The following is an 18192-nucleotide window of genomic DNA, read 5'->3' as shown; positions in this document are numbered from 1 at the left end:
AAGAACAAAAAAGCCAATTATGACCTTCCTGCAAAGTAGCCTGGTTAATAGGATTTTATCACAATTTTGTCACATATTCTTCTGAACACGTTAACATGACAATTATACTGCATATTTAAACGTTTATTTACAGTCATTACTTTGTATTATATGATGTACTGCTACGTAAACAATGAAACACGAAATAAGTTCATTTACAGTGTAGTTTTTTTTCTAACACTATACATATAAATTTATTCCCTTGAAAAAGTTTGAGGTACAAGTGAATGAATTACCGTCTTTGCGTCCGTTCGTGCGTACACCGTGTTGGTGGATTTTACCGTAAACCGCAAAATGGATTTAAAAACAAAAACCTTGATGCGATGATTAGGAATCACAATTTTAATGTAAATTTGTTTTGAAGAATTATTTTTTGGATGGTGCTTGTCAGAGCAGACAATTGAACTTATTTCAGTGTATAAGGGAGCGATTTCATTCTTATTGTGAATCCACATATGTTTTCTTTCTTTTTGAAGTATCATGATAAGTTTTAACATTTTCTGTGGTCATCCATTTTGCAGCAGCCATTTTGTACTTTATCATTCAGCAGAGTGACGATCAGTCTTATAAATATAACAGACATATAATTGAGTTTAATAGTAAATTAAAACTTCTCTCATTTTTTTCAGTAGGATGTCTTCTTAGTCGGAATTAACGTCAGGTTTTTGTGGTTGTACTAATATAGTGGTGTCGACAGTTGGAGGAGTAACGTTCTTCTGTTTATGTTGACCTATAAGCAACACTCTAAAATACAACAATATACTAGTGATTGAAGTTTACTGATAATGCATCGTTATGAAGAGAAAATATGTGTACACCAAACCATACCTGTCAGTGCATTTGGTCTGAATTTGTTTTATTTTTTTTTTATGTATGATTTTGCACTTGATTTGGTTGATTCATTGTTATAATATAGATAAACACATTTACAGTAAATGGTTATGGCATGAACAAAAACAGAACAATGTAATATACATTACATATAAACTAAATTTATGACCATGGTGCGACAGTGGTGTAAATTTGATCAAAACAGATTAATCTATAGTTTTAACGTTATATATTAATATAATTTCTGTTAAATTAAATTGACCATCGATTCCAACATTCACTCATGAGTTTGATAGTTATTTTTAGTATTTCTATAGAGCTACTGTTTAATATGTATGCTATGTCTCTTGGTGTGAGGTGAGGTTTTAATGAAGAAATTAAATTATGGTTGTCCAATTTCATTCTGCATTGATTTCTTTGCGGTGTTAGTAGGTGCACACCGAGAAGAAATGATATTCATCCTCTATGTTCCCACTATGACATGATTTACAAATACGTTTTATTCTCTGTGTTTTTGTACCGACCCCTTTCTATTTCTAGTGCATGTGCACTCACACGAAATTTACTGATGATAGATCTTTCTATTTTAGATTTACATAAATCAGTATATTTTAGACGGAATAAATATTTTACGGAAAAATGACAGATTTTCACTCATAGCTATTGAGCCTACTAAATTTTGCTTAAACTGATCGTGTAGTCTTTGTTCGATTCTTTTGATATAAAATTGAAGGTTATTAAGTTGTAAGATGACAGCACCCTAATTTATTTAGTATATTTTTTTTACATGGGACATCCACGAGTTGTTGTTTTTAACTTCTCTGAAGATGCCATATTGTTTATCAGGTGTCAGTCTTCGTAACAATCATACAGAAGATGGAACACGGTTATATGTAGGAAATGACCCACCATTTTGACAGTGAATTTGACTATTTGTACTATCAGAATCAAGAAGACATGCTTTCCCATATCATTTTGACAAAATAAGTCATAGTTTCAATGTAGTACAAAACAAAGGAACATTTCATGAGCAGGCAACACATTCAACAGCCTAAATTTTCTTACATTCATATGAAAAAATTCCAAACATGATCAGTGTTGAAGAGACCAAAAACTGCATTTCAATTAGTGAAGACGTAGAATACCATATCGAGATTTTTTATACAAGTCTACCTACAGAATTCTATGGATATACCTTCGCATGAACACATATGTATCTGTAATAGTATATTTATACAAGGAATATGCTTCTGTGATGAAATGCTAGTCTATGATTTCAGATTTCCAGTTTTGCTTGATTCTTAGAAAGACTTGTACATAATGAGCCTGTTTCAATGTCCCACGCTCTAAGATTTGATGACAACATGCAGATTCAATGGTAGTATTAATTTGCTTAAATCAAGCATCTCACTGTTGTCCGAGTTTGGGGGAATTGTTTAATGTTGGAAAGTTGGCAAAACAAACATTCGAATCAGGTCTTCCAGAGATGATACCAGGCCTTGTCATTTGAAGACCTATCCTGTGTTTCATAAGATATTTCCTCAAAACATTATGGTTTCCTCAAATCGTCAGTTTTATGCTATTTCATTGGTTGAAATCTATTTGAAGAAAGATTTGTGAAAATTCTGAAACTGAGATAATGTTGAATGAATGTAATCTAAGAGTGCCATATAACCAGATGTGAAAGAATTTAATTTCAAATGCTCGTTAATATTACATTCGCTTGTAGGTACGTCGAATTCTGCTTCCTGGTTATTACGTATAATTTCGCTAGCTTAGCTTATAAGCTCTGCTAACCAAAATGTGAAAACACCTCCCAGACACAAATCACTCTTAATACAAACCCGCAGAGATGGTTACGTGATATTTATTTGCAAAAGATGTATCAAAGCTTTTAAATATCGAATACAAGTCTGTGCAGGAGGTCGCACCTTGAACAGTTGAGACAAGTTTGGACACAGTGTTCAATGGATACATCAGTCCCTACTTCCTTTCAGAGGTATGTTACTTTGTAGTAGAATTTCAAGTAATCATCCAAAAATTATAAAAATTCGTGTAGCCCATAATTCTTAATTGACTCAAGTCACAACCCCAAAAATCTCGTCTCTTTTCGAAGAATGTCACCCATCAGTAAAATTTAAAAAGAGATCCATTTATACTTTTACTTGGGTCATTGTCTGGGCAGAAGGAAAGCGTTTTTATTTATTTATTTTTTTCTGGCCCCTTTTGGTCCACAATTCCTAACTAGTTCGAGTCATAGCTCCCAAAGTTTGGTAGTGTGGCACCCTGTGGTACAATTAGAAAAAGTTCCAATAGCTTATAGTCAATTCATTATATATTTTATTATATTTTTGCCCCTCATTCCAAAAGTTTTAAGTCTCAATTTCCAAAATCAAACCCAGTCAGACCTTTGTGATATGGAACATTGTGATGCAATGTAAGACATCAACATGCTTTTTCTGGAGTTATACAGATAAATTCTATGAAATGTTTGTTTTGAGCCTTAATTCCAAAACAATAACGACAATAACCTCAATAATCCTAACAACATTCCCGTTGTGGTGTGGATCCTTGTTTAAATAAAGATCCCTCAACAAACGTCTACAGCTCCATATATCATTATACGACCGCGCCATATACCATTATACGACCGCATGTTTGTTATTAAAATGGTCCATAAATATTTTAATAATTGTGAAAAATGCTGAAAAATACCACTTTAAATTTAAAACAAATTCCAACCACACCAAAAGAATGAGAAAATGTTATGGGGAGTTGCAGAAAAAAGTGTGAGAGAATGTTTATCACGGACAGACAGTTGCACGGATCCATGTGCTATTTCCTTTCGGAGCGAGAGTATAATTACCTTCTTTCCCATTGTATGCGTAGGCGAATGCAAAAGGGGCAGGGGACCCAGGGGACTGCCCCCTCTTAGGTATAAAAAATGTAGTTGATTATAAAGGAAATCACTGAGCCATGATAGAGCCTCCTCCCCCTCATAGGCCTATCATTGGCCACCTCTTTTGAGAAACTTTGGATCTGCCTCTGGTATGCTTTGTTATTCGTGGTCAAATAATACTTACATGGTTAAAATCATTCCAATGAGACCATATCCTCCCATGATGAAGAAAGTGAAACCTCTGTATATAGAAACAGTGGCGTTGTACACTGCATTAGCCCCAAGACCACTGGCTAGGGAAAATACTATCTCAGGAACGGCAACTCCAGCAAAAACGGATCCTTAAACGAATCAATAAATACAGTCAACAAGTGCAAACGTATTCAGCAGAGTAACTTAAATGGGACAAAATTACTGATTCTAAAGTTTCCTATTCATTGTAAGAAAAAGGGAAATAAAACTTTAAATGTGAATGCAAAAAGCCTTAATACATATACTATGTATAAACGGAAGCTATATGCATGGTCGTAAAGATTTAATCGTGTACGTCCATAATTTGTACATGTGTAATTTTTTGTCATAAAATGCACGACTAAGAAGAATTGAGAAAGAATTGCACTTATCAAATAGTTGTCTTTGTAAGAATCATGCAAAATTTGAAAAAATGTGATACACCCCAAAAAAGGCTACATATTTTTATTTTTGTAATTAAGATGTTTTATGGGTCTATACTACGAAATGTGTATTGGAAATTGAAAATCCAACAGAATCTATTGTATTTGAGTGTCATTTACAGAGTTATCTCCCTTAATTTTGAAATCTACAGTGCACTCTATATAATTGTTATCTCCTAAGAACACGGGTTATATGAAAAAAAAACTAATGTTAATTTCTGTTTACTATGGCAATTCAAACAAAATATCAAAAATAAAAATGTGTGTGCTTTTTATCCATAAATTAGATTTTGCATGACTCTTAGCTGGTGTGCTACTTAAATAAACAGAAAGAACGTTTTTCACTTGCAATATATCTGACAGTCTCTGTTGCCATATTTTACTATATCATACAGGTATACCTTGTTTATCTGGCGGTGTGATTCTAGACATCACTGCTCTACTAACAGACATTCCCATGCTAGCTCCTATTCCTGTCCAAAGAGCTATGAAATGAAATTTCTCAGTATTTAAGGTAAAGTCTCTGTACGAATCGGACAGCTGGTGCATCATAGTATGGAATAATATGACTATTTGTACCATCGGAATCAAGGAGTAAGGACAAGGTCTTTAACATCTTTTGAAATAAAATAAGTGGTGCGACAAAACAATATAGGAATGCACTACATATAGTTCTTTAAAAAAAAAAATGAAAAAAAAAACAATGTTCTAAGGTTCTAATGAAAAATGTCCAAATACATCCAGTGATGTAGAGATCAAATAATGGCCATTTCAAATATAGAAGGCTTCTGTGGGTGGAATGTACTATCAGATCGGTTGGTTTTTGACATGCATGTTTCGACGTTTTCCCGTTTTGTCTTATTTTTGCAAAGTCATGATTGTACTTAATTATGTAATTAAGAATTGTACATGCATGTTGGTTATGATGCAACTTATGAATAGTATGGTGGTTTTTGTTATTCTTCATTATTTCTCATAAAATCCGCACAGAAGTACTAGTATATGACTGTGCATGTGCATGCAAATTAATGTAAAGAAAACAGTTACCACTGATTTACATATTATATTTTCCCTTACAGTCGGTTGACTTGTTGAACTGGAATTACTCAAGGTAAATACCAGTTTTGTGAAGTAAATTTAACAATGCGGCTTAATTTCTTCGGTCATTTAAATAGATACCTTCATTGAAGTAGCTTAACTACGGAAGCCCATTAGTGCCAGGTGTTCACTTATTTTTAAGTCGTTATAACAACTTAGTATCTCGTTTAAACGACTAGGATATCTCGTTTAAACAATTTAGCATCTCATTTAAAGGACTTAGTATATCGTTATAACGACATAGCTAACTCATTTAAACGACTTCGTATCTCATTTAAACGACATAATTAACTCGTTTAAACGGCTTAGCATCTCGTTTAAACGACTTAATATCTCGAGTCAGCTAAGTCGTTTAAACAAGATACTAAGTCGTTATAACGACTTGAAAAAAGTGAACACCTGACACTAATGGGCTTCCGTAGTAAACAGCTGAAAGTAGCGAACTTTTTCCTACACAATAGGAGATTTGTACCTACATGAAAAAGACTTGGTGGTTGATAACTTCAAATGGAAAAGCATGAGACCCTAATAACTTTGGGATGAAAGTAGAATAACATTGACTTTATGATGAATGATTAAAGCTGTATCATGTTGTATAATTTTTATTACTAGTGGACATGTTCATACTAAAATTATACAAAGACTTGGACTAAATTGAAACTAAAAAAAAAAAACGGACCAAAACAATTGGAAATATGCACTTAGCAAATGTGAAATAAAACACTAAGCACTTCTTTTATTACATGAAAATGAAAATTACAAAACTTACAACAGGAAGGTCACATATCCATTGTGTGTCATGACATATTTTCTCAAAAAGTATGATTACATTTGACTTTAACTTCTACAGAACTGTAAAAATTGAGAAAACACAATATTTTTATGGGAACACTGAGAGTTTCATACTTCTTATGTCTCTTGCAGTTGAATTATTTTCATATACCAGTTTTTATACATTTAGGCACCAAAAAATGTGGTTTATGAATGGTCTAATTCAATAAGTATTTCAACTGAAGAGCTTAAATGAAATATTTCTTACATCGGAAAAAAATCAAATACCTCAGTTTTGGTGCCTCAAGATATAAACAAGTAGTATATGAAAATGAACAGGCAAATAGAAAATTTTATCGAAGTTAAAATTCATTAGAATCAAACATTCTTTTACATGTTTGGGTATCTTAAAATCGCTTCCCCGAGGATTCATTTTATTATACCATGATTGAACATATAGTATATAACCTGTACGTAGCGGATCCAGGGGTTCGGCGTTGGACCCCTTTTGTGTGAAAATTTTGTTAAATTTGTGTAAAATTAGGGCACAAGTGTGGAAATAATACCCTGGAAGCCATCTTGCATCCCTATTTCTAAATCTCTGGATCCCGCACGGTGTATCTACTTTTCCGAAGATATAAGGATATCCAATGGTTCGTAACAGGCCAAACCGGTTTGCTTCGTTGTTATAAATGATACCTTTTTGTAGCTCTGCAAAATCAGAATACGCTATAAGAGCAGCATAGATTGAGCTACCCAGGGTTCCTCACTCGACATTAAAAAACAAATAATTTCCTTTTCAAGAAAAGGGACAAGATTCTCATCTAATAAAGTGGCATTTTAAAATGAATTCAAAGTTTCTTAATTACAAGCAAAATTTGGACAAATGAAAAAAAAACACGTAGCCCCTCCCACCCCATGTGGTTGCAGTTTCATATGTGGTGGACCCGGAATAAGCAACCCTCTTATTTTGAAAAAAATGAAATCTTGATTCTTCACAAATTCTACCCGAAAAATTGTTATTCGTGCCCTCTAACCCAAAATCCTTGATCCGCCCCTATTATAAAATGCCACCAAAATAAAATGCAGCGTATTAATGACTCATTAAAAATCTTCAGCAATGCATTCTGAAATCTTACAAATAGAGAATTTAATTTACTTCGATTAAACCACACTACTTGCTGGATGTAAGAATACAACATTTCCCATTTAAATGAATGTTTTACACGGTGAACTATTTTGACAAGTCAATTCTAATCCTTTTGAATCGTCAATTATTGGTCGTCAGAGACAACTCGAAAAAAGGTATAGGGTAAATTGGTAATACGATATGCAAAAAAAATCCTTTCGGCTTCATGGTTCCTTTGATATGATTGCGTACTCTTCCGTGACCGTGATGACCCGAATGCTTTCAATCACCCGGAACAGGATTAAACAATTCGCAATGGCTATATATCGATATCGGGGTCCTGATGATATATACATGTAAGACCTTTACATAGTCAATTGTAACGAACTCATGTGTTAGAAACGGAAACTGGGTAATGTTACATAAATTTAGTGCTAACCGATCATTTTATCTTTTCAATGTAAACTGTATTTTTAATGTAAAAAAGACACGCATAGACATGTGGATGATATGTTTAAACATTTTTAAGTTGCTAATATTGTTAGCGACTTCTTACACTCGTAACTACTAGTGTTTAAGCTCCATGGTTACTAATTCAATTGATGAATTCATATTTACTTAGGGCTATTCCAGTTCAAAAAGGTTGAAGGTCACAGTAAAATCACTGTAAATATTCTTCTCTACAAGTCACAATTATCCAAAAACATTGCGAAACGTTGAAGCACGTGGACTAGTAAATTATAAAATTGGACCTATGTGCAGTTATCTACATGCCAATATTTAAAATAAATAAAAAACGCATGAACAGTGAAACCCATCTCAACCAATTTGTTGACAATGTTAAATATAATCCCCGAGAGATTAGTTGTAAAATGACCATAAAATCATAAATTATCGTACCAGTATACATAATTGTTGCTATTTTGCCATTTTGCGTACCAAAACGGTATTTTATGTATTTTTTTTTTAATTTTGCGCTTTCAAGAAACATTCTTACTCAATATAGTTCAAACAACTACTACTATGCGAATCTTAACTACTCGCGTTTTTCGTATTACTAAAACATAGCCATGATTTTGACTTTATATGGTTAATACATACCAGCATACAGCATGAAATCATTTGTGGCGAGTCCTTCAACAACACAGGATGTTGTAACAGAAAACATACTGGCCAGAATCAAATATTCATCACTTAGACCACAAGCGTGAAAAAGTTTAATCATTGCTAAATTTGCTGCACTCAACAAACCCATGCGCATTGCACCGTACCAACCGATCTTCACCGAATTCCAGCAAAACGGTGAGTTAAGCTGATAGAGCGTCTCAACCTGTGGTCTTGCAATTCCTGCTAAACACGACAACATAAATGTAAATAGTAAGGTCACGTACATCCATTGTTTTCCATGTGGAGAAAAGTTAGGTCTATAAACGTCGAATACTCGACTCATATTTTCGAACAAGGAAACTTTTTCTCGTTTTCTCGATTTGTGCAGCGTTTCCGGTAGAAAACAAATTACTATTATTAAGGCAACAACTGTCATAAAAACGGATAAAACTGAAGGATAGAAAAATCCATTTGTCCACTTTATAAAGTAGCCACTTAAAAATGTTATCAGAAATGCTGACATCCCAGCAACGGCATCAAAACAGCCGACGGCAAAGGTTCGTGGTTTTCCGGGTTCTGTCAAATCGGCTATAACGCTATATACCAGACTTAAGGTAGATACCCAGCCTCCTGTTGCTCCCTCGATGACATAAAATGCAATTGACCATTCAATCTTAAAACTAAAATGTATTGAAGCTGCTAAAAGTATTGATTTCGTCAAAGTGCCTAAGACTGGGGCAATGAAAAACAAACGTCTTCCATAAACGTCACTGTATGTAGACAAATTTAGAGTAAAAAGAAGACCAATAATGTTGTAATTCGCGAGATTGTAATAAACATACAACTCTGATGTTAATTTTTGTACTTCAACCTGCTGTTTGTATTCAGGAGAGCTCGTATTCCTCTCACATTCGGAATGACTTCCAATTGATAAGTGGGATGCATTCGGAAACATCTCGGTCATGTAGACATGGTATGAATATTGGTTCATGATATAACTGTTCATTATAAATGCACCCATTTGTAAAGTTGTGGTTAAAATAGCGAAAGAAATTGCAAGCCATTTTGGCATTTTCAGGTCAAAATCACCATGTTGTATTGTACCCGACTTTTTATCCACATGCAGTAGCGGTTTAGTTTCGTCAGCTCTAAGCAAGATAGAGGACATACTTTTACAGTTTTGATTGCTCAGAATCCGATGAAATATAAATTTCTGATAGTTTTACTCACGTTTTCAAATTAAAAAGCCATTATTATGTAATATATTTTACTCATCAGCACGATTCATATAAGGTTAACACTGTCCAAAATCATTGAAAAGGTAAACTGAATGTACACTGAACTTTAATATCAATAAATGATTACACAATATAAGTACAATATTATCCATTAAGCAAATATTCATTTGCTTTATCTATAAATTTTACAGAGCACATGTAACATACTTTAGCGATCTATCTACATGTACATTAATCATACATGTAATCAAATGAAATTATTTCGACACTAAATCCTGTGCATAGCATACATTTTGTAAATTTATATTCAGTTAAAGATATTAATTGGTAAAAGTTGAAGTAACTAAATGATTGCATGGCACAAAAATGTATTTGTTCTTAGTACTAAGATATTACGCATTTACATCTAGGATTTTTAGTTGGTATACCAAAATTAATAATTTTCTTCAAGAATATTCATGTTTGTTTAAAACCAAACTTTATTTATTTATACCCGCTACGTCATTGATTCATATACATATTTTGGGGTACTCACCAGCTGTTGCAGTACTGTACTCGAGCCAAGTTAAAAAAAAAAAAAGAAAAAAAACCTTTTACGGGTAATCGTTGTGGTACTTTTGTAAAAAGTTGAATTTACGCATGCTCAAACTTCAGTGATCCATTTCAAAATGGTTATTAACGAATGAATCAGAATTATTTATCACTTTATTTTCTCATAACTATCGCAAAAGTCAGCATTAATATTACTTTTGTTATGTTCGTACTTCGTTTGTATGGATGGTGATGTTTTTCCTCTGGCCAATTATTAAGACACTGTAAAATTAAGAAGAATTAACACATATGATCACTAATCACACAGAAAACAGTGATTTACTGAATGTTCCATGTGTAAAAATTTTCTATAATTCACACTGAGTAATAAATTCGGTAATTTCACTTGCGGGCTTTCTCCCGCCAAAACGTTACAAGCATCACAACATGTACATCAATCCGCCGTTAACAAAATTTGAATTGCAAGAACAGTTTGCCGATATAAAAGCGCTAAATAAAGAAGAATTTCCGAACGACACCTTTTTTCCAATGGTATCTTATAACAAGGCTTGATTTAATAACGTGTGTTGTTGCCATGGTAAAGGCGTCTATTTACTTAAATAGGTCAAAACCGGGCGTTTACTATGTCGAAAAACAGCATTACACTAACACTTGGTCAGTAAGTTACAGAGCGTGGTCTACACGTCCGATACGGAAACAGTTAGTAGGTTGGACTTGGGTAGTACATGGCAGACTGCTGGCCATATGGTGTTTGTCTTTTATTTGTATTTTACAGCTCAGATACCACTGCTACATATTCCATCAATACCAGGTCACTTCAACTTTCAATAATCACAAAATATTACTGACGGTTGAAGTACGCCATAAGGCACAAAAATTTAAAGTATAGAAAGACAGAAACACTACCTTAAACGACATTATCCCATATAAGAAAAACGAATGAACAATATAAATGAAATACCTGTATACAATGCTTCTTGCACACAAAACAACTACATATATGACACACAGAAACACTCCATAGTATTTTAGAAAGTTGAAACATGTTTAGTATTGGTTCACCAGAATCGTGTCAAGGACAATGAATTTTTTTTCATGTTTACTGGTGTGAATGCATATACAGTGATTCGATATCCAATAAATAAGTAATGAAAGCGTTTGGGATAGAGAAGAAAAATAATTATGTATTGATCTGTACATAACAACAAGGCGAGAAATATTTTTATAAGGAATTCAACTTTTTTTCTGGTTTTATAGCTTTGCAAACCTTAAGACGATCTTTTATTGGTTCTAGTTTACTGAAATATTTTAGGTTGTTTTAAATAGAGAGTGACCAAATGTTTCGACTTACCATCTATTTTCTATATCTGTATATACCTGTAGTTCAATCTGATATTCTTTGTGATCGTAGAACTATTTCATGTCCCCAGAACATTTAATCTCAATTAATATCTGTAGTATATATTTAATTCTAATATGACGTTCTCAAAGCTCTTTTAACCACAACCATGGTAAAAAACTGATAAGCACATGACCAACATTTTGTGCAACATGCAGGCTGCGTCTATTAAAAAAATATGAAGAAACTACTTCTAACAAAATAGAAATAAATTATGGAAACCCAATATTATCACTGTTTTACAACGAGCGGGCCATTTATGTCGTTATTAAAAAACAATGTGACATAAATGGCCAGCTCGTAGTAAAACAATGATAAAATGAATTTTAAGTGATTCATTTCTTTTTGTGTATATGCATGCCTTTGTACTTGTACTTACATACATAAGATAATTGCGATTACACTAAACCCTGCCCATATCAAAAATGTCATTCCTCTGAAAACGTCCACCGTTACTCTGTAGACGGCACTGCTGACCACAGCTCCAGCCAATGCGCATAACAACTCAACTGCAGCGACACCAGCAAAAAGCGTTCCTGGAAAGGAAAATCTCTGCAAAAATATTGATAAGTAAACGTTTTCTTACTCACGTCTAGGAACCACCATGTTCAAAAATTAAATAATTTATAAATCTTAAGTCGAACAGTCATAGAATATCAGGAGATACAGCGGAGGATCATGGTTTTCCGAGGGTTGGACCTCCCTTTTTACCTCACCTGGCCGAAGGCCGTGTAAGCTATTGCCATCATTTGGCGTCCATCGTCGTCCGTCGCCGTTAGCAATTTTTCAAAACTCTTCTCCTCTGATACTACATTTTTTATCTGTCGAAAAACATGGCCGTCGTCACTAAAAATAGAACAAATGGGTCAGACAGTAATTTTTCGCATATATCTCCAAAACCGTTAGGTTGAGCTAAATTCTGACTTAATAAAAGTATTCAGTATGATGAGATATATCTGCGGACAAATTTTCATTTGAATCTGTTGGAGTTATTGCCCTTATCAATGTCTTTTTTTCTATTTTTAATGTTATTTCTTTCAAAACTCTTCTCTGACACTACTTGACCAGTTGAAAACTTGGTATGAATGTTTCTGGGTGAATCCTGCATAGAATTGAAGTTAGGAATTTTGATCCATTGAAAAACGCGGCAGCCGTTACCAAAAATAGGACATAGGAATCAGTCAGTAGTTTTAGCATATATCTCCAAACTCGTTAGGATTAGCTAAATTCTAACATGATGAGTTCTGTCCGTGGTTACATTTTTTTTTAATCCGTTCAGTCATGTTTCAACGTTTTTTGCTATTTATATTTTTAATATATCTTTCTAAAATCTTCTCCTCTGATACTACTTGACAAACTGAAACCAAACTTGGTATGAATATTCTTTTGGGGTATCCTGCATAGAACTGATGTGGGATAATTTTGATATGTCGAAAAACATGGCCGCCGTTATTAAACGTAGAACATAGGGATCAGACAGTAGTTTTTCGCATATATCTCCAAAAACGTTTGGTTTAGTCAAATTCTTTCAATAGCTGAAATGATCCATATTATTAGGACTACAAAAGTCTTCAGGGATAAAAGTTGATACTTGTAAGAGTTAAAACCCTTGAAAGGGGAAAAACGACTTTTTCTTACAGTTTTCTGCCCATATCTTGAAAACGTTGATAGAAAGAAACTTTAAATTGCTGAAATGATTCTTATGATAAGTCCTACCAAAGTCTCCTTGAGTCAAAATTGTTGGACAACTCCTTGTTAAATCTATTGCCCTTGAAAGGCAAAATTTAACCATGTGAGCGATTCGGGCTCCTAGGAGCCTCTTGTTTAAAAAAGAAAATTATTAATTTTTCTAATTTGGACAGAATGAGAAAAAGATAGGCTAAAGCATCTTATGTCATAAATTTCTGTGTCCACCCATGTGCTTAATTAAACCATTGTCTGACCAAATGTTTACTGTTCAAAATGGTAAAAAATGCAGACCAGATTGAAAATGAGGTTACAACGACAACAAGCTATAAATGAATCACTACAATCTTTCCCGGTTTAAACATAATTACTGTACAATAAAAAGTTGGATTGAATCATTGAAAGTTTTGCAGGTGGGAGTCCGGATTTTTTATGCTACTGACCTTGCTTATGAACGGGCGTCATTCTAGACATTATACTTCTGGTCATTGGCATTGTAACGATACACCCAGTTCCAGCCACTGCAGCTAAAAATGTTTTGTAAAGTTAATAAATATACATTATTGTGTATAGTAAGGGCAAGACAGTAGCTAAACTATAATTGCTGCCAGGGTGGATTAATACAGAATGTGGACGACGTGCACCCTAATACTGAAAAAGCTTGAGTTGACAGAAAGAGAAGCGCCAATATACATTAGTAACACAATGAGTAAGCAAAATCATACTTATATTTCGTATGGAAAATCAAATAATGTTCTACAAACACTGTTGCCTCCCTGTGCTCGCGCCATTCTGGATCCGTCCCCGAGATGGTTTATGGAAACAGATAGAATGCCATTTAAAAGTAATTATATTGATTGCTCGTTTTAGTGGAATTATGGCGTATCAGTTTATAATATCCGTATACAAAAGAGTCTCAAATCGTACTACCTAATGCGGTTTGCTAGATGTATTGCTCAGTTTGTAGCGCTTCAAGAAGCATGTTCGTCATTCTTGTTTACATTATTTTGAGCTACATGGAGCACACGGTGTTCAGAGCTTCTAGTCATGTACATTTTTAACATCTAACTTGCCAGCAAAATGAGATAAACTTAGACTGCCAAATATCTTCAATTATACCATCAGTTCCGTATCATAGTGTAGTTTAAGTTGTTTGTCAAGTTTATTTTCCTTTTATTACATTTAAAATTGATTCAACTGTTTATCATTTCAACAATTACTTTTAACGCGCAAAATCTTAAATATTTTCGTATATATTTACAAAATGATAATAATCAAATTTATGATAAATCCGTATACTTACATACATACATGACATTATCTGATTGCGCAAGACCTTTCAAAACTAACATCGCAATTGAGGTGATACATCCGACAAGGGCAACAATTTCGTCTGACGAACACATGTGAATGACTTTTATGAGAATAATAGCTCCAAGGTGAGAGAAACATGTCTTGAGACTAGAATATATGCCGATTTTTATTGAATCCCAGCAAAATGGAGTGTTAAGCTCGTATAAAGTTTCAACGTTTGTTTTTCCGAGATTTATCAATGCTGATAACGCAAATATGGAAATGAGAATGATAAACATCCATCGTGGACATTTGGGCGAAAAGTCCACCTTGTAACACTCGGTAACTCGTTTCATGTTTTCAACAATTGAGACCTTTTGTTGTTTTCTTGATTCCGGTAAAGATTCTTGAAGTAAAGTTAAGGAGATAAGAAGTCCAATTCCTACAACGCAAGCAGAAACAACATCGGGGTAGAAAAATCCGTCTGTCCATGCTATTAAGTATCCAGAAACGAATGTTCCAGTAAAACTCCCCATACCAATTCCACCCTCTAATAGTCCAATAAGGAAAGACCGCCCTTTCCCGTCTACTGTCGTATCTGCGATGAAGCAAAGCGCCATTGAGAGTGTAGCGAGCCACGAACCGGTACAGACTTCAATCATATAAAATATCAATAAGTACCGGACGTCAATTTCATAATAAATCCCGATAGCACAAAGAATGTTCTTAATGAAAGCCCCGGACAAAGGTATGATGAAAAATGGTTTTCTACCATAAACATCGCTAAATGTTGCTAAGTTGATATTTGAGAACATTCCGGGAATAATAAAAACAATGCTACACACCATGCTCCATTCTGACGTAATTTCCTGTATTTCTAATTGTTGTCTGTATTCTGGAGTACTTGTATTTGTTGTACATGTTGGTAGTTTTGCTGAGGTGTCTGTTGCATTCGGGTATTTCTGTTTCATGAATTTATAGTACGTGTACTGGTTCAATAGATATAGACTCAGCATGTACGAGAGAAGTTGTGAAAATGGAATTGCTATAACAATTGAGTACGTCAACCATCTTGGATACTTCAGTTTAACGAATTCAAGTTTTGTGCTGTCGAGTAGCTTTTGCCTTTCTCTGCTATTTGTTAAATCCATTTTCTAATACTACCGACGATACGAAGTTTACAGCACAATTTTAGATAAAAATTGAAGTGAAAAATCACCGGGCACTATCATTTAAGAACTTTTTAAGATTCGTATGATCCAATTTTCTCAAAAATCACAAAACGTAACGTGTTAGTCAGTTTAACTTAATCAAGCTGAGGATCAAAACCAAATCAGAACTTGTATTCCGTTATATACACTACTCAAATTCTAGATTTTATCCCATGAGGAACTTTTCCGTCAAATTCTACAATTTGACTTCCGTAGTATATTACAAATGTGTGATAAATTTACTTATTATTAACATAGATCAATTGTTTATTTATATAAGCTAATCACCTCTCGTTGTACTATATGTCGATTACTGGATAACTGTATGATCAGACTAGTTACAAGGGGTCACATTTTTGATGTGAAAAACATAGATCTCCGAACGATGTCTTCCCATTTACCCAACTTTAGTTTTGGGTTTGTCAAGGTGTTGTTTGTTTAACACTAAATAGGTGTCTTTAGAAAACAAGATGACAAGACATGAGTTCCTGTATATTATTCCAACATGATAGGTAAATATGCTAAAATTGTTTACAATTTCAAACTTTTTGAGATTTTTAAAAAAAGAAAATATGGAATAAAAACTAAATATTTTATGAAAATTAAAGTATAAAACATTTATATAATATTTTATTAAAAAATAAAGTATGAAACATTTATATAATACTTAAATAACACTATAACAATAAAGTTGAAAACGATAGCACTTTCCATATATCCGTTACACCCTTCATTTCGTGCACCATAAAGCTAGAACATCGTTGATTTTAGGAGATAATTCGACTGTCTTTGTTGATGTAAACCATTAAATCCCCCCCCAAAAAAAAATCATTCGTAACACAGTTAGCCAATCATTTGTACGACATGAGTGACGCTGGCAATCAGCTGACTGTTCCTATACTTGGTTTAATTTTCGTTTTCGTGCTAACATATATACTCAATACTTTTATACCCAGTTTGCACTCAAACGTGCAATACATGACGGACTGGGTTGTTTCTTCGCGTCCTTGGCTGTTGTTCGGGGTCTCTCACGGACGGTATAAAGCATCAAAACGTTTACACAGTCCCTGGGCATAGTTAAACCCGTGAATGTGGGTCATTGTGTATTCGTGGAAATTCGTTGTGATGCGACCACGTTCATTGATTAAAATTAATGCATTATCACGTGGTTTAATGTCGATCCGCGACCCCGCGATCCAATTTGTAATTTGCACGCCTATATAGCCTACAGCAATTGCTGAATCGTTGACCAAGCGAAATACTCCTTGGGATAAAATCAACACTTTCCAGTGCATATAAGACGGATATTGGTGCATGCCAGTCAATTGATGAGAAATTTCCTAGGCCGACAAAAAATAATGTTACGTTTCCGAGCACTATTCTCAAATTTTGTAGGGTCGGTAGATAGGGATTTATTTTCATTGATTTTTTTTTAAATGAAATAAGTCAAAAAGATACAATGAAAAACAAATATGCAAAGACTAAACATGTAATAGACTTAGTCCACAGCCTAATCCCTTTTGGGATTCGGCGCTTGAGATATTTTTGTTTTGACGGAGGTAGTTTAAACAAAAATATCTCAATTGTCGAATCCCAAAAGGGATTATCCACGACCAAGAGCACACTCATGGCATGTGTGTTTTCAATTTTCTTCTTTTATTCTGAAAGACAATCGGCAGAATTTTTAGGATTTTTTCAAAATTTCAAATACAAACTTTTGAGTAGGGGGTCTAAGAAGGATCAGTAGGGTGTCTGAAGAAGGGCCAGTAGGGTGACCGTAACCATTTTTTAGGCCTAAACGGTACTCCTACAAGCCTGAACGGATGGTCTGTTTATTACTCCAGCAGTGCTAGAGACTGTCTGGCAAGCTTTTTTCTGACTTGGCTTGGGGTATGAAAGAACGAACTTCCAAATTCTTACATTGTAGGATTAGTCTATATATTTAAAAATAAAGGTTTCTAAAGAAAAATAATGACAGTGTTGTGAAGTGCTGAATGTACATAGACGTTATGTTGGTTTTGAAACCAAATGTACTGAGAGTGCCTCTGTATATATTTTATACAGCTGCAAAACAAGTATACATTTTATGTCAAAGGAAACATTTTTCAGGGTACAAATGTATGTGGCTGTTTAGAATTAAAATTGTTTGATACAAGAATTAGTTCAAATATTGATGTAGAAGTGTTAATTGTGAGTCAGTACCGATGGATTTATCCTTAAAATCCTTTAAATACCGGTATTGTAATTTTGTTTCCTAAAAATTTC

The 18192-nt window shown here is 33.9% G+C and overlaps 3 protein-coding genes across 8 annotated transcripts in view; 1 reads left to right on the top strand and 2 right to left on the bottom strand.

Annotated features, from left to right (window-relative positions):
- Positions 1 to 143: 143 nt before the first annotated feature.
- LOC148624748 (lysosomal proton-coupled steroid conjugate and bile acid symporter SLC46A3-like) lies at positions 144 to 10340 on the bottom strand. 2 transcript variants are annotated; one of them, XM_088567619.1, is made up of 4 exons: positions 8543 to 10340; positions 4845 to 4928; positions 3954 to 4110; positions 144 to 769 (listed from the first exon to the last, which is right to left on the bottom strand). In XM_088567619.1, the coding sequence occupies exons 1-4, from the start codon at positions 9714 to 9716 to the stop codon at positions 760 to 762; spliced, it is 1425 nt and encodes a 474-aa protein (XP_088423745.1). In that variant the 5' UTR covers positions 9717 to 10340; the 3' UTR covers positions 144 to 759. The 2 variants fall into 2 exon arrangements, with proteins under 2 accessions (XP_088423745.1, XP_088423744.1); XM_088567618.1 differs by having other exon boundaries at positions 155 to 783.
- LOC148624747 (lysosomal proton-coupled steroid conjugate and bile acid symporter SLC46A3-like) lies at positions 9562 to 16137 on the bottom strand. 3 transcript variants are annotated; one of them, XM_088567627.1, is made up of 5 exons: positions 14727 to 16136; positions 13867 to 13950; positions 12117 to 12273; positions 10551 to 10599; positions 9562 to 9696 (listed from the first exon to the last, which is right to left on the bottom strand). In XM_088567627.1, exons 1-5 carry the CDS (start codon positions 15865 to 15867, stop codon positions 9691 to 9693), a joined length of 1437 nt encoding a protein of 478 aa, XP_088423753.1. In that variant the 5' UTR covers positions 15868 to 16136; the 3' UTR covers positions 9562 to 9690. The 3 variants fall into 3 exon arrangements, with proteins under 3 accessions (XP_088423753.1, XP_088423754.1, XP_088423752.1); XM_088567628.1 differs by lacking the exon at positions 9562 to 9696 and having other exon boundaries at positions 10485 to 11159; positions 14727 to 16137; XM_088567626.1 differs by lacking the exon at positions 9562 to 9696 and having other exon boundaries at positions 10485 to 10599; positions 14727 to 16135.
- Positions 14769 to 18192, top strand: part of LOC148624746 (lysosomal proton-coupled steroid conjugate and bile acid symporter SLC46A3-like) — a 15967-nt gene continuing 12543 nt past the window's right edge. For 2 of the 3 annotated variants that reach the window (XM_088567620.1, XM_088567622.1), the window contains exon 1: positions 16150 to 16439. In XM_088567620.1, the coding sequence (XP_088423746.1) occupies positions 16433 to 16439 (7 nt within the window). In that variant the 5' untranslated portion in view covers positions 16150 to 16432. Of the gene's footprint in view, positions 14863 to 16149; positions 16440 to 18192 lie in introns of those variants that run through there. The other variant, XM_088567623.1, reaches the window with a different exon arrangement.

The sequence above is a fragment of the Perna viridis genome, chromosome 2 (genome assembly GCF_037379345.1).
Source record: "Perna viridis isolate PV_CMFRI_1.1 ecotype Kerala chromosome 2, ASM3737934v1, whole genome shotgun sequence".
NCBI classification, from domain to species: Eukaryota; Metazoa; Mollusca; class Bivalvia; order Mytilida; family Mytilidae; genus Perna; species Perna viridis.
Note: the sequence above shows the minus strand (reverse complement) of the source record. Positions and strands in the feature narration are given on the sequence as shown.